Source organism: Artemia sp. Qi Xiang Cuo, chromosome 18 (assembly GCF_049724085.1).
Source record: "Artemia sp. Qi Xiang Cuo chromosome 18, ASM4972408v1, whole genome shotgun sequence".
Taxonomy (NCBI): domain Eukaryota; kingdom Metazoa; phylum Arthropoda; class Branchiopoda; order Anostraca; family Artemiidae; genus Artemia; species Artemia sp. Qi Xiang Cuo.
In genome coordinates, this window is record NC_142811.1 from 12,419,292 (window position 1) to 12,436,848 (window position 17,557).

A 17,557-nucleotide genomic window follows, 5' to 3' on the forward strand; every position below is an offset into this window, starting at 1 on the left:
CAGTACTATTAAAATGGACGCCTTTTAACTGTTTTTTGAGCTTTGGGAATAACAACGTCAGAAGGGGCCAAGTCTGGGCCACAGGATGTATGTCGCAGCAATTCTAATCGAAATTCGCTCAGAACTTCTTTTGTAACCTGTGGAGAGTGCGCTGGGGCGATATTTTAATGCAAGACAATTACAGAATGGAGCTTTTATGGACACTTTTTGCCTTTTTAGCTAATTCTGCTCTTATTTTTCTTCAAAACTAGGCTACTTTGACAGTTTTTTCAGTTTTTTGACCTCATAGAACCACAACTCATTCAGAGGCCTCTAAAACGGTTGCCATTTCCTTGTTAACAGAAATTCCGCTTTTTTGGATGCCCCTGAACTATAAGTATGCCCCCACATGTGAGGTATGAGCCCGCCCCCCCCCCCTGAGATTGATCGAAGAAATATTCTCTTAGAAAAATAAAAATTGTGGCAAATAATCCATTTTTGGAGTTTCCGTAAAATCAGAGGATAATCTCCAGAAGGTTGGATTTCAAAAAGGATCTTCGGGTTTTTCTGACCGATTTGGTCGGAGTTTGTCATATCCCCCCTTCCACTGTTTACGAGGAATAGTGCACCCAATTTACCACTCATGGTAAACGGGTTAGCTTCAACCAAAAGCCTACAACCTAAGCCTAAAACAAAAGCCTACAACCTTCCATTTTTTATGGAATGATCCAATTTCCCGAAAAATCTATGCAAATAATAATATTTCCCGATGCGAATAATAGTCTTCCTAAGCTAACTGTAGTTTTTTTCTATACCACTAATGACTATAAGATAAACATCTATAAGATAGATGATATATAAGATGATATATAAGATATATAAGATAGATAAGATAAGATAGAAACATCTATAAGATAAATATAAGATAAACATGACTATAAGATAAACACTAATGACTATAAGATAAACAAAAACATCCGAAATCGGTTAAACTAAAGTTTCTTAGTGTGTTCCAATATGAATTGAATTAGCGACTATAGTGATTTGAAAGGTGATTTCAGTGATTTGTGATTTGATTAATGGCCTTAGATGGTAATTATGTGGTAATTTGAAAGATGTTATGGCTTTTCAAAGGCGCTGTCTCATGTAAAACTGGCATTCAAGAAACATTGGCTTTCATAGCTTTTCGGATAACTTTTTGACGTTTGTAATAGTGTTTAATATTAATGAAATGATTGATGATTGATAGAGTTTCTTTTTTTTGTTAAATTTACTACGACACGTTTTCGTATGCCTAAAAAGAAAAAAATCTAACAAACCAAGTGCGTCAATTCTTTCAGAACAAAATTCCTGGTAACTTGTTTGACATTCTGACTTACAGAAAACTAAAAACATCAAAATTCGATAAGTGTTTTTCCATTAAATTTTCAGTAATACACTTTCGTGTACTTAAAGACAAAAAAAAAAAAAACTAGCCTATTGCTATCGACGCCTATTGCTTTGTGCAGAATAAAAATCCCGATTTTTAAATAGAAACACTGGCTTAAGGTTAATATTTGCCAAATAAATAGCAAATATGTCAGATCCATGTTCATAGGCCATCATAGGGCTGAAAAAAGAAAAGAAATAAAACACAGAGCCAATGGAGACTAAAATATAGAAATGAATACGGTATTTAAAAAGGTATTTACAGTATTTAAAAAGGCATATTTCAAATGGTATTTACATTAAAAGAACCGAAAAGACTATATCTGAAGACAAATATTTGATGAAAAATAAAAGAGAAAACTCAATGAAATGCATCAAAGTGATTTGGGAGAGTCCCTTTTCTTAAAAAGAGAAAGTCTAAATTGGCTAATACCCTTGAATACCCTATTTCAAGGAAGAAGACACAAGTTGTGATTTCTTTTTCGGACTTTTTCGGACTTTTTGGACTTTTACGGGGACTCTTATTTAACATCATTTAGTTTTCTTCGGGATTTCAGACAAGTTTTATAGACTTTTATCCATTTTAATGAAGAAATCTAAAAAATGTATTTAGCAGATGCAGTTTAGCGTAACCTAACCTGTGTACGGTCGCTTGCTCTGTGTTTAATAAACTTATTTTGGGGTCTTAAGATAATAAAGCTTTTTTTTCAAAATACTTCCTGTTTGTATGTGTATCCCGTCTTTTTTTTGTACCCCACTATTTTTTATAAATTATAAATTCCCCTCAAAATGTGTCATGTATGTATATTATGCCTCCTTTCTTTTCTTATATGTACACTTCTCTCTTTCTCTTTTAAAAAAATCCTTACAATGCTTTATATTTTTATCTGTGTTCCCCTTTATTCATTTCCCCCTCCTTTTTCTACAGAGCATGCATTCCTTGTGGAGACCAGTTTCATGTTTTTTCTTCTTATTAATGAATTTAAAAAATCCTTTCTTGCTCTGAGAGATGGTCAGAAATGAAGCTTTTAGTATTAAAATTTTATCCTGTCTTTATATCTCATCTTCACTTGACTAAGTAGCCTACTAGTAATTCTAAACCTCTCATTATATTATCATAATAGCGTAATAGTGATGGTTAAGTAAAGAGATATGTGTCTTCAATGTATTGTGTTGTTTTCTTTTATTTTTAACGGTCATTTAGTAGAAGGAATTGCCGTAGAAAATTGGGAAAAGGCTTCTTCGAGAGCCATTACTGAAGTGCCTATTAAGAGTGGAACTGGATAGTGGGTAACCGCGCCCCTGTGCCCTTTCTTGATCCTGCAGACCACCGCGTCATAATTTCAAACATCTTAGATACCCATTTTCACTTAAAATGGTCGAAAGGCTAAAAGATGTGCCCCCAGGGGATATGACCCAAGCAGCCCGAGGCGCTAAGTTCCTGAATGTTGCATATTACACGTTTTTCTCAGGTATATATTAGTATGAAACATGGATGCACAGGCTGGGCTCCCAGGTCCTCTAACACCCCCGATCTCGTTCCTCCTTTCACCACCTACCTTTTAGCAGTAAGGTTGGCGTGTTGCACTTTGTTCGAAGCAGATTTGTGCTAGGAGTTTCAATCAGTATTAAAGAAGGTATTTAGTCCATGGCCGCTCCAACACTAGATAACCAACTGCAAGCTTTTCAGCAGAGACGTTGACAGATTTTTTCCGTGGATCAGCTTGACCCTAATGGAGTAAGTACCTAGGGCCAATGGGACATAAGGATAATGATTCTTAGAGAGGCACACTCGTCTCCACAAAAAATCCCCATACCTATCAAACTTTTGGGGCAAGTGCCTTGAACCAAGGGGATAGATTTTTAGAGGCGTATATCATCCCCAAGCCCACCTACTTTCCGCTCGGATGTTTCAGATGTGTCTGAAATTTAGTTGGCAATTAGCCATAGTTCTTGATAATTTCTTCAATAAAATTTGGCTCGTACGGTATAAGAAGTTTGGGACTCCCTGTATGAAACTGAAGCCTGTTTGTGTCCGGACTGGTCACTAGTAAGAATTTTCTTGTGGAAAGTCTTCTTGGTTGTAGATACCTGCCTACCGGATATCAAGCGGAATTTAGTAATTTTGCTTGTCCGATGGGCCAGGGCAAGCTACATATGAAGTAACCAATCTTATGTAATCAATTGAACACGAATTAATTGATATGATTAAATTCTAGCTTTTGTCCACCACGTCCTGGGCTCGGCAGCTTCGCACCTTGGCCCAAGGCTGTCTTTCGATTGCCTGAGTATCTTTTTAATATTTTACTGAATATTTGGAGACGTTTAGTGGGTCTCTAACTTCCTCAATCACCCCCCCTCCAAGGCCAACTTTGTATCAAAAACATAGTCATGTTCCACCTTGTTTGAACTGGAATCGTGCAAGGATTTTCAATTTATATGGTTAAAGGGCCGGTATGGGGATCAGTGTTCTGACTCGATGTCAAAATAAAATAAAACTGGGCTCAAGTAAGAAAGAGATTATTCTCGACTCTTTGCAAAAGCAAACTAAGTACAGGCACCTGAATTTCGTAGGGCTGGTCAGAACTTCAAAGGTGCAAAAATAGCTAAGTCTTGACTTGGTAAAAAAAACAAAACAGCTAAACCTAACCTATTAGTTTTCTAAGAATCATTACATCCTAACTTGGTGGAAAAACGGATGTCCTGAATGGGTTCAAAGATTAGTTAGCTCCTGATTCTGTGCAAAAAGCAAAAGCTCTGTCCAAAAAACAAGTTCAAGCTACGACATTTTGCAGCATTGCTGTTGAATGACTCGGCGCCAAAAAAGTCCAAGTTTCAAGATTACGCAGTATTTTTACGAACTGACTCGATACAAACCGATCTTATCCCTCGGCCCAAAAAGAGCTAATTTCGGGCTGGAAATTTAGACTCGCGCACACAAGTTCCACCTAAAATCAAAGTAATTATCTAACGTTTTAATTCTTAAGAAAACAGATTTTAAAAAAAAACTGCAGTTATTATTCAACTTGAAAGGGAACTTGGGAGAATTGGAGACACATCAAAAATTTGATAGGTATTTTGAATTTAGTCTAAAATTGTGAAACCAATTGAAGTATTAATAATTTAAGGTCTACTTTTTGGTTTCAGGTCTACAGGACTTGTTTGGAAATAATCCCCCACAAAAAGTTTACATTTGCAAAAATTTGGCTGTACGCAGCTCAGCTCGAAATCCGTTTAAAGGAGTTAACCTCTGCCCGAAAATTACTGGGCAGAGCAATTGGTATGTGCCCAAAAGAGAAACTATTTAGGGGCTACATTCAACTTGAAAGGGACCTTGGAGAATTTGACCGGTGTCGAATATTATTCGAAAAATATTTGGAATTTAGCCCTGAAAATTGCAAGGCGTGGGTACAATATGCAGAACTAGAAATGCTTCTTTCTGAAGATGATCGTGTTAGAGCTATATATGAACTGGCTATTAAACAACCTAGGCTAGATATGCCAGAGGTTGTGTGGAAAGCCTATATTGACTTTGAAACAGGGGAGGAAAGATATGATAAAACGAGGGAATTGTATGAACGATTATTAGAACGAACTCAGCATGTGAAAGTTTGGAGAAGCTATGCCATGTTTGAGCTAGCTGTGGCAGCCAGTGGGGAAGAGGCTGAGAGGCCTGGTAGTTTGAAAGAGGGCGTTGCGACTGCGAGGTCCATTTATGCAAAAGCCAATAAGTCTCTTAGAGAAGCACAAGCTGCTATTCCAGAAATTAACGAAGAGGCGATTGCGATGAAGAAAGAAGAGAGGTTAAGTCTGCTTGAAGTTTGGGCAGAATTTGAGCAAGAATATGGTGATGAAGAAACTATTGATAAGGTTGAAAGACTGATACCAGAGAAGGTTAAGAAGAGGAGAAAGATTCAGACTGAAGACGGGGTAAATATAATTCTTTCATATGTAGTGCATAGATAGTTGTATTGATATTATAGTTACCATAGATAGTTATATAGTTACTATATATTTACAGTTATATTAGCCAAAGAGCATGTTGGAAGATAGGCATAAAAAAAGAAAAAAAACCGTAGCGAATACTCTCTTGTGAGATCTATAGAAAAAATAATTTGTCCTTCCTCCGGCTTCATAATTATAAGTACCCTTGCCCCCCCCCCCCTTTAAAAAGAGAAAAACTTACTAAAAGTTTAATGTCGATCCCTCATCTGATAGAAATTTTATATCAGTTTATAGATAGATATATTGATATTATAGTTACCATAGATAGTTATATAATTATTATATATTTACAGTTATATTAGCCAAAGAGCATGTTGGAAGATAGGCATAAAAAAGAAAAAAAACCGTAGCGAATACTCTCTTGTGAGATCTATAGAAAACATAATTTGTCCTTCCTCTGACTTCAAAATTAAAAGTACCCTTGTCCCCCCCCTTTAAAAGAGAAAAACTTACTAAAAGTTTAATGTCGATCCCTCATGTGATAGAAAGCTTATATCAGTTTGTAGATAGATATATTGATATTATAGTTACCATAGATAGTTATATAGTTATTATATATTTACAGTCATATTAGCCAAAGAGCATTTTGGAAGATAGGCATAAAAAAGAAAATAAACCGTAGCGAATACTCTCTTGTGAGGTCTATAGAAAAAATAATATGTCCTTCCTCTGACTTCAAAATTAAAAGTACCCTTGCCCCCTCCCCCCCCCTTAAAAAGAGAAAAATTTACTAAAAGCTTAATGTCGATCCCTCATCTGATAGAAAGCTTATATCAGTTTATAGATAGATATATTGATATTATAGTTACTATTGATAGTTTTATAGTTATTATATATTTCCAGTTATATTAGCCAAAGAGCATGTTGGAAGATAGGCATAAAAAGAAAAAAAAACATAGCGAATACTCACTTGTGAGGTCTATAGAAAAAATAATTTGTCCTTCCTCCGGCTTCAAAATTATAAGTACCCTTGTCCCCCCCCCCTTAAAAAGAGAAAAACTTACTAAAAGTTTTATGTCGATCCCTCATCTGATAGAAATTTTATATCAGTTTATAAATAGATATATTGATATTATAGTTACCATAGGTAGTTATATAGTTATTATATATTTACAGTTATATTAGCCAAAGAGCATGTTGGAAGATGGGAATAAAAAAGAAAATAAACCGTAGCGAATACTCTCTTGTGAGGTCTATAGAAAAAATAATGTGTCCTTCCTCTGACTTCAAAATTAAAAGTACCCTTGCCCCCCCCCTTAAAAAGTGAAAAACTTACTAAAAGTTTAATGTCAATCCCTCATGTGATAGAAAGCTTATATCAGTTTATAGATAGATATATTGATATTATAGTTACCATAGATAGTTTTATAGTTATTATATATTTACAGTTATATTAGCCAAAGAGCATGTTGGAAGATAGGCATAAAAAGAAAAAAAAACATAGCGAATACTCACTTGTGAGGTCTATAGAAAAAATAATTTGTCCTTCCTCCGGCTTCAAAATTATAAGTACCCTTGTCCCCCCCCCTTAAAAAGAGAAAAACTTACTAAAAGTTTTTTGTCGATCCCTCATCTGATAGAAATTTTATATCAGTTTATAAATAGATATATTGATATTATAGTTACCATAGATAGTTATATAGTTATTATATATTTACAGTTATATTAGCCAAAGAGCATGTTGGAAGATGGGAATAAAAAGAAAATAAACCGTAGCGAATACTCTCTTGTGAGGTCTATAGAAAAAATAATGTGTCCTTCCTCTGACTTCAAAATTAAAAGTACCCTTGCCCCCCCCTTAAAAAGAGAAAAACTTACTAAAAGTTTAATGTCAATCCCTCATGTGATAGAAAGCTTATATCAGTTTATAGATAGATATATTGATATTATAGTTACCATAGATAGGTATATAGTTATTATATATTTACAGTTATATTAGCCAAAGAGTATGTTGGAAGATAGGCATAAAAAATAAAATAAACCGTAGCGAATACTCTCTTGTGAGGTCTATAGAAAAAACAATTTGTCCTTCCTCCGGCTTTAAAATTATAAGTACTCTTGCCCCCCCCCCCCCTTAAAAACAGAAAAACTTACTAAAAGTTTTATGTCGATCCCTCATCTGGTAGAAATTTTATATCAGTTTATAAATAGATATATTGATATTATAGTTACCATTGATAGTTATATAGTTATTATATATTTACAGTTATATTAGCCAAAGAGCATGTTGGAAGATAGGCATAAAAAAGAAAAAAAAAAACCGTAGCGAATACTCTCTTGTGAGGTCTATAGAAAAAAATAATTTGTCCTTCCTCCGGTTTCAAAATTATAAGAACCCTTGCCCCCCCCCCTTAAAAAGAGAAAAACTTACTAAAAGTTTAATGTCGATCCTTCATCTGATAGAAATTTTATATCAGTTTATAGATAGATATATTGATATTATAGTTACCATAGATAGTTCTATAGTTATTATATATTTACAGTTATATTAGCCAAAGAGCATGTTGGAAGATAGGCATAAAAAAAGAAAAAAACCGTAGCGAATACTCTCTTGTGAGATCTTTAGAAAACATAATTTGTCCTTCCTCTGACTTCAAAATTAAAAGTACCCTTGCCCCCCCCCCACCCTTTAAAAGAGAAAAACTTACTAAAAGTTTAATGTCGATCCCTCATGTGATAAAAAGCTTATATCAGTTTGTAGATAGATATATTGATACTATAGTTACCATAGATAGTTATATAGTTATTATATATTTACAGTAATATTAGCCAAAGAGCATGTTGGAAGATAGGCATAAAAAAGAAAATAAACCGTAGCGAATACTCTCTTGTGAGGTCTATAGAAAAAATAATTTGTCCTTCCTCTGACTTCAAAATTAAAAGTACCCTTGCCCCCTCCCCCCCCCCTTAAAAAGAGAAAAATTTACTAAAAGCTTAATGTCGATCCCTCATCTGATAGAAAGCTTATATCAGTTTATAGATAGATATATTGATATTATAGTTACTATTGATAGTTTTATAGTTATTATATATTTCCAGCTATATTAGCCAAAGAGCATGTTGGAAGATAGGCATAAAAAGAAAAAAAAAACATAGCGAATACTCACTTGTGAGGTCTATAGAAAAAATAATTTGTCCTTCCTCCGGCTTCAAAATTATAAGTACCCTTGTCCCCCCCCCCTTAACAAGAGAAAAACTTACTAAAAGTTTTATGTCGATCCCTCATCTGATAGAAATTTTATATCAGTTTATAAATAGATATATTGATATTATAGTTACCATAGATAGTTATATAGTTATTATATATTTACAGTTATATTAGCCAAAGAGCATGTTGGAAGATGGGAATAAAAAAGAAAATAAACCGTAGCGAATACTCTCTTGTGGGGTCTATAGAAAAAATAATGTGTCCTTCCTCTGACTTCAAAATTAAAAGTACCCTTGCCCCCCCTTAAAAAGAGAAAAACTTACTAAAAGTTTAATGTCAATCCCTCATGTGATAGAAAGCTTATATCAGTTTGTAGATAGATATATTGATATTATAGTTACCATAGATAGTTATATAGTTATTATATATTTACAGTTATATTAGCCAAAGAGCATGTTGGAAGATAGGCATAAAAAAGAAAATAAACCGTAGCGAATACTCTCTTGTGAGGTCTATAGAAAAAATAATATGTCCTTCCTCTGACTTCAAAATTAAAAGTACCCTTCCCAGTTTATAGATAGATGTTTCCATGGACAATATGTTTCCATATTGTAGTTACCATGGATAGTTATATAGTTGTTTTGTATTTATCGTAGTTTCACTAGCCTGTCGGTCAATAGATATAAAAAACGCAGTGGTAAGTATAATAAACAATTTAGTACAGAATTAAATATAAGGAGGAGATATTTAAAATGAATCCACTTCCAAAAGTAATAGCACAAAGAGCACAAAGTAATAATAATTAATAGCACAAAGAGCAAATATTGCAAAAAGGAATTATTCCAATTTTTAACCAATTCAAGGAGCAGGAATAAATAAATCTTTTTTCTCAGTCTTGGCTGAACCTATGTAAGGTGAGTTAGCTGAGACTCATTACAAATTTATTTTGGGATTTTAGTTAAAAAAAAAAAATTATCGATGAGATTTGAGTAAGCTTATTGTTACTTATTTGTTAATTTTTTATTTTCCTAATGACGGTTGATGCATATGTAGCCAAAATATACGCTTAGCTTGTATTCACTTTGTTATTCATTATCTTCACAATTTTCTCGTTATCTTCTCTTATTTGGTATAACAAAGGAAATATAACTCGCCCCTTTCCCCCAACCACGAAATTATCCTCTTACCCTCAAGAAAGAGTAAAGCTCCCTAAAAGTTTCTACTGGATCCCATTGCCATGAGACAAAGCAGGATCCAAGTCCGTAACCATTTTGAATTTTTATCTTTATTAATTATTTTGAATTTTTTATATATATATATATATATATATATATATATATATATATATATATATATATATATATATATATATATATATATATATATATTAGCTCTTTTTTCAGTAAATGGTGAATGGAGCACCACGTGCAAGGTTGCCACCCGGTGAAAAAGAAATCTAGATGTTTGAAAAAATCACTAAATCAGCAAATAAATCACTAGATTATTGACTAGAAATCACTAGAATTAAAATACTCTTTATCATTGTAAATAATAATTGTTTTGTGTCTTTACCATGTTCTATACAGGCGTACCTAAAGGAAGGGGGTAAATTCCCCCCCCTTCTTGATGTGGAAAAATACCTTTAGATTGATTTTTTGTTGTTTTCTTCAAGCGAAAATTACCCCTTTGAAATTTGGGAAAATGCCCTTTTACATTTTTATGCAGAGTATTTCCCCGAATCGGTACCCTTGGCTTATACGCCGATCACTGAAAATTGGTTATCAGTGATCTAATCGAAATATTTACTTTTTCTTTTCATTTTTTTTCCTTGTCGACTCAAAACTCCTTTTTTTCCAAAAAGTATAGAAACTATTTTCTTTTTGCTCTAGCTGAGCACGTATAATTACTGGAACATTAGCGACAGTTTTGAAAATGGCCTTTTTATATTTTCATGGAAAAAATTTGTCCCACCTTTCACAAGTTTCGATAAGCATCGGTATTATTGCTTCTTTAATAATAAAAGAAAGAAAGAGGTACTTGTTAATTATACGGAACATACCCAAGAAGTAAAGTTATGTTAATCCTAATGAAATATACCAAAATATAATAAAAATATAATACTTTGGTCTATATTATAATATAACACGGACTGTATATTTGCAATTAGGGGGTATAGGGGTAAAGTAACCAAACTTTACCTTACCCCCACCCCTCTAATGTGCAAATATATAGCCCAAATTATACAAGTCCAATGCATTCCGTCACCCATTATTTGTCTTTGTGGCTATGAAACTGGTTTTCATTATCCTTGTTATCCTGAGAAAATCATACTTAGCACACTTTTATCCCCAGATCTATCTTCAGGGGCTGCATGAGTCATGTTAAATCTAGAGGTACAGTTTTGGAACCTTTCAACTATGCTAGCCGAAATGGCTATCTCAAACTTTTGACCGAATAATTTTTGACGAAAAAAGGGACGTGGGAGGGGGGTTAGTAGGCGTCCGATCTTTTTGGTCAAGTAAAAAGGGATACTAGAATTTTTTTTCCGTTGAAACGAGCCCTCTCCCGATGTGCTAGGACCGTTGGCTTGATACGATCACCCCTGGAAAAAAAAATTAAGACGCATCCGTGATTTTTCTTGTGGCAAAACATACAAATTCGAACACTTGCAGATAGGGGCTTGAAACCTCTATAATAGATTATCTGATACGCTGAATCTAAATGTGATTTTAATGAAAATTCTTTGACTTTTATCGGGTGTTTCCTCCCTCTTTCAAAAATCAGGCAAATTTTCGCAGTTTCGTAGCCTTCATAGGTAAAACTAAGCCTAATGGATCTTATATATTTGGGATCAACATGATAAGTCGATGATATATCGATAGATATCAAAATTCAGTTTCTTAAAGTTTTAGTTACTATTGAGCCGTGTCGCTCCACTCTTACAGTTCGTTACACAAACTGTTTGATATGTTAGCACATAAATCCAAAAACTTTAGGAATAGGATGCTATCTGCAATTATTAGGTCTTTCAATTACAAATAAGAGAATTTGAAGAATAATTAGTTTCGGTTAGATATTAGAAGTAAAGATTAAAACTATAGACAATTCACAGAGTAGATATCTCCCCCCCCTTTCTCCCAAGTGACTTCAATCATAAAACTACAATCGATTTAATCTATCTAGTTATATTACAAATCCTATTATAAAAAGCACTAAGCCCTATTTTCTTTTATTTATTCAGAAATTTATATCTAATGTGTACTTAATTATATTTAATGTGTATATTTAATTATATTTACTTTATATTTAATGTCTTATTTTTAAGTGACTTCCTTTCTGTTATATTTGCAGTTGTAAAGGGTGTATTCATATGTTCTATTCACTCCACTTTCAAAGGTTTTAAAAGAATAAAATCTATATTTATAGCTTAGAAATTACATATAGAGAGAAAACATAAATTTGATAACGAAAAATTGACCAAAGGAAGTTTTGTCAAACTGGTAGTATTGAAGATTTTTGCAGTTTCGTAAGTGACTAGGTTCTCATATTATCTTGATGATAATACTCTGGGGTTTGTATCTGATTTGGACATATGATAGGAAATCAGAAGTTTCAAAGGTGGTATATTTGCATAAATGCCAATCTGGAACATATTAGGAACTGTAGTGAATCACTCTTTTGCGTTTTTTTTTATTATTATTACTTACCTTCCTGTATGATCTATTCGATTGAATCATGAATCTACGCGCTAAATCGTGAAAGATCACTAGATTTAAGAAAAAATCACTAGTTTTAGAACAAAAAATCATTGTAATCACTAGCTAGAAGAAAATCACTAGGCAACATAAAAAATCACTAAAAATAGTGATAATCACTAGGGTTGGCAACCCTGACCACGTGACAGCATGAGTCTGAAATCGGGGGATATAGATAATTTGAAAGTTCTAAATGAGTTGGCTATCTCTGATTTTATGTTTAATGTCAGGTTGGATTTGATAAGAACGTTTGTTGTTTTGCGAAACGAAATGGTGAAAAAGGGCCTGAAATTAAAAAATGTAAGTTTGGCTGAGTTTTCCTCCGTGTTTTACGACCATTGGTTTGATTTGATACTCTGTAGAACCATTTTCAGCGATTTAACAGGGTATTGAAATGAGGAACAAAGGGGTCTCTGACGCAGCGACTAATTTATGTTGAATATCACTATTTTTTCTTTTGGCGTTTCTCCCGGTTTAAACATTACGTTCAATTTATAATGCAAAGTACTTTCATTGGTATCCCTTATCTTGGTGAAATTCGGATCACGGAGAAACAGAGAGTTATTTGTAAATAATTTTGTGACTCAAAATCGTTTCCTTCGTTTTACTGGCCTAAAATTTCTCGCAATAGAACCAATGAGGTGAAATTCAACGTTTCGTCCTTTTCATTGGCTTAAATTTCATTCCTGAAACAAACGGGTTTTGAAACGGCTTACATATCTGGCATACCGTTAAAGAATAATGTTTTATCCCTGTAAAAATACGTTACAGACGTAAACAATTTAAAGTACACTTTTTGTTACGGACGTAATTAAAAGGAAACATCTTACTCTCTTTGGTCACGTATCTACCATCTGCGTTACAAGTGTGGGAATGTTCAACTATGCTCTCCCTCAGTTCTCAGTTTTTCATTTGGCTAATAGTATCTATGTGTACAAACTAAGTATGAGAATCAAGAGGTAGTCCAAATATAGTTGCCATTGGTCATTTTTAAAGGTAAATATTAAATAGTCGAGACCGGCCGCAATAATTCGAAAGGCTTTAGGTGGCACATTTTTCAAAAAGGTATTTATAATCCACCCTACCAACCTGGTTTGATCCACGCTCCTTCGTCTAATTTGGGTTTGAATATAATTAAGTATTTGTTTTTCAAAAAAGTGTTAAATCTGTTTTCCGACAATGCACAAACGCACTTGAAATTGGAATCCAGTTGCTCTTTATGAAGGATACGCTATTGTGTATGGCTTAATGTTTTCAGTAAAGCCTGGTGTTTTTAGTAAAATCCTGATTGTCTGACGTTCTGCACAGCAATATTCCAGAATCCGGAACCTATCCCATAAGCGTGATATTTACCATTTTTTCATCCATATTAAAGTTATACTTATGCTTATTTGATGCTTATTTATACTTACATCATTTTTTTATACTTATTTTCACTTTTTATTTATACTTGTTATCTGAGAAATTCCTTTTTCTAGGTGGATGCTGGGTGGGAAGAATATTTTGATTTCATTTTCCCAGAGGATGAAAGTGCCAAGCCAAACCTGAAGCTGTTGCAGCTGGCTAGGATGTGGACGGAGACTGGAGGAACTGAATCAGACTCAAGTGATGAAGAGGAAAGCTGAGTTTCGTATCATATGATGAGTATCAGATTAGTTTCGTTCTTATTTCAGTTTTTTAATAAAGTTGCCTTTTTCAATAAGTTTTTATCTGAGATGTCAAATTTACTCTTTTGAAAGGTCAATTTTTCTTCCAAACCGTATTTTCGGGTAGGTTAAAATTAGGCATCTTGACCTGATATTCGTTCTATTTCTTTTTTCTGTCAATTTCGTTTGAGAGTATATTGCAAATTAAATGAAGTAAGTTTGATCAATATACCTTCGTCAAGATCCCGATTCGAACCATTTGGCAAGTAAGGACACAAAAAAGAAATGAGATCGTGAAATTACCTACATCATAGTGGCAGGTGAAGCAAAAACGTTAATTTCCTAAAACGATGTGATCGGATATATTGTTTTTCATCGTCAGAAAATAGATTCTAAAATGGAGCAAAATATAAAATATAGGGAAGAGCAACATAATTCTAAAGGTTCATAAATACTTACGAGAAAATCGAGCTCTGCAAAAAACTACTGAACCATGCGCAGTTCTTAATTAAATAAACGAATGATCGAATGAGCTATTCTTAACGAATCAACTCTCTTGTTTCCTTAAGATTTTAATCCCTCGTCATGGACGAAAGAAAACGGATCCTATCCACAGCAATTATATGCGCCAGAAATAGCTCCAGAGCTATTGGTGGCGCATAGGGCGTCGACATTTCAGCTGTTGGGTCTATTTTACAGAGACAAGTAGCAATCCCGTCGTCTAACCTTGCTGCAGCGGGGATTGATCCCTAGGCCCTGCACTGTAAAGCAGAGCATCAATCCACTCTGCTGCCACAGGGTATTGATATTTCATGTTTCTAAGAAAGAAAACGGATCCTATCCACAGCAATTATATGCGCCAGCAATAGCTCCAGAGCTATTGTGGGCGCATAGGGTGTCGATATTTTAGTTTCTTGGTTTGTTTTATAGAGACAAGTAGCAATCCTCTCGTCTAACCTTGGTGCAGCGGGGATTGATCCCTAGGCTCTGTGCTGCAAAGCAGAGCATCAATCCACTCTGCTGTCACAGTGTATTAGCAAGCATTGATATTTTATATTCGCTGATTGCACAATTGCACAATCACACATTGGTCTGAAGTAGCATTTCTGCTAATCTGACTTCTATCATTGAAAAATAAAATTTCGAACTTAATTCTATTGAAAGATAAATCAATTCTATTATATTCGCCTTTAAGATATAAAAGTTTGATCTGAGATAGCATGTAGTTCTGTTAAGGTTCAGAAGTTTATCTGTGTAAAGCCTCGTCGTGATTGACATCATTTACCCTCCCAGCAGCAGGGCCGACTTCCACTGGATAGCTAATCATAGCTTCCGAAATTTTTCAAGGCTGTCGAATCATAGCCGGCTGTCCACTAATGATGCACCTACAAAAAATGCCGCTGGTAGGGTGAATGATGTCAATCAAGACGAGGTTTAAGTTATTAAAGATACATCAGAACCTTTGACTATGTATGAGGTATTCCCTTTGGATTGAGCCTCTGGGACACCATCTTCGGCAAAGACGAGGGACCTTGTCTCAAACCTTTGCGTACCTTGAGGACCGAGGCTTTCAATAGTGATTGTGGAATGGGTTATCCAATCCAGAGATCCGTCAAATCTGCCAATAACAAGATAGTTATCAGACATGAGCATTGTAGAGAATAGCTGCAAGTGACAAAAGTGCGGGACCACACCTAAGCCCTTTAACGAAAACGATATGGCATTGGCGGATACTACAGAACCGCACAAAACAATGTAGAACCAATTTTTAAAAGAATTGCGGAAACTGTTTCGACGATATGAAGAACTAGTATTGATAGGAATGCCCTTTCAATTATTAGTATTAATACTCAGTTATTACTCAAACAAGACCTTAAATAATACCACTTCAAAATAAGTACTTAAATTATTGATGAATAAAATAATAATAGTTAAATATTTTCAATTATTTAATATTTAAATAATGGTGATGTAATACTTAACAAACTGATAATAATAATACTTATTATTGGTAGGGAACAAATACAGAAAAAATATTATCTGGAATATGATCGTGAGGTGCTATAAGAGTACACCCTGGAAGTATCCTGGAACAAATGCTGATGTGATACACCATCGACATCCGTGAATTTGACGTGTAATATTAGACACTTACTAACTACTACTACTACTACTAACAACTCACCGCAGCACCAAGCCGCCCGAGGCCAACACAGCTACGCACGCTCCTCCTCCACCCCAGTCTATTCAAAGCCTCCCTTTTTAAACCCTCCCACGAAGTTCCCATATCCTTTAAATCTTTCTTTATGACGTCCTCCCACCCCAACGAGGACGACAGGCTTTCCGTTTACCCCTGAAGGTTTGCCGAAAAGGACAATCTTCGGCAATCTGTCATCCTTGAACCTCTTAACGTGCCCTAGCCACCTCAACCTTTCTTTCATTATAGCCCTAAAGAGCGGTACTGAACCCCATTTTTTATAAAGCCTGTTATTTGGAATACGGTCAGTCAGCCGGGCACCCAAAACAATCCATAGGAAATTTCTCTGGAAAAAATCTAGCAAATATTCATCCTCTTTTTATAGCGTCCATGCTTCAGAGCCATATTTGACCACTGTCATCACTGAAGCGTCTAAGAGACACTTGGACTGTGATATCGCATTGGTAAGGCCCTCTAAGAATTGAACAGCTCAGTTATGAAGTCACTAGACTTTTTACTTCCAGGAGATGAGAACTGGGCTTTGAAATAGGTATGCTAGTCATCAGAATTGAACTTTGAAGGTCAGCAGCAACTCTCTTTTCGTTACGTAGTTTCCAAATAAGTTCAGGGTTTTCGACAGTTCGGCATGAAAACTAATCTTCTATTCCAAGTGGTGACTTCTGAAGACACGAACAAATTTACGCATAGAAAATTTAAGACCGAATCGACGGTTTCCGAATGAGCAGGACATGACTAGCTCAATAAAGGAATACCAAAATGACGTGTCTCGTTTTAATAAGTTCTGGTTTTCTGGAGAATCATGGCACTTGATTATTTTTACTGACGTATTTGAGTCATAGCCTTTGTTCATAGCCTTTGTTATAAAGTCATAGCCTTTGTTAGTGCATGAGTTGTTTCAGTGTAAAATATGATCCGTAATATTTGAGCTTCTTTTGACACATTTTCAAGTTCGACCGAAGGAGCAAGAATGAAACTTTAACCTTTGGAAAGTTCAAGTCACGGGCGAGCTAATAAAGAGCTATCTCCAAATCTTTCCTATTTTACACATAACGTCTTGTCTTGGAAGTCTTGTCTAGAAAGATAGAGGGGGGCAATTACATATTTTTACAATTCTTGCACAATTCTCAAACCGACAAGGAGCCATTTGCGTGAACATAAGTGAGTTAGGTTTTATTGTTTTCTTTGCTTTTCTGTCTCGCAGAAGATAGCTGTTGGTCATATAGCCAAAATATTCCCTTAGGATTTATTTTAACCGCTGTCTTTGGAAAATTCCTCATTCCTCGTAACTTCATGTTTTGTGTGATGGAATTTTTTGTTACAAACCCTATTTTTCCTCTTCTTAATTCAGCTTTATTAGTTGTATAAAGATGCTTGTTAG

The 17,557-nt window shown here is 34.6% G+C and overlaps 1 protein-coding gene across 1 annotated transcript in view; it reads left to right on the top strand.

Annotated features, from left to right (window-relative positions):
- The window catches only part of crn (pre-mRNA splicing factor crn), a 61,035-nt gene extending 47,017 nt beyond the window's left edge, over window positions 1-14,018 (top strand). The window contains exons 8-9 of the mRNA XM_089104413.1: window positions 4,555-5,337; window positions 13,794-14,018. Coding sequence (XP_088960539.1) covers window positions 4,555-5,337; window positions 13,794-13,940 — 930 coding nt within the window. The 3' untranslated portion in view covers window positions 13,941-14,018. The remainder of the gene's footprint in view (window positions 1-4,554; window positions 5,338-13,793) is intronic.
- The last annotated feature ends 3,539 nt before the right edge of the window (window positions 14,019-17,557 follow it).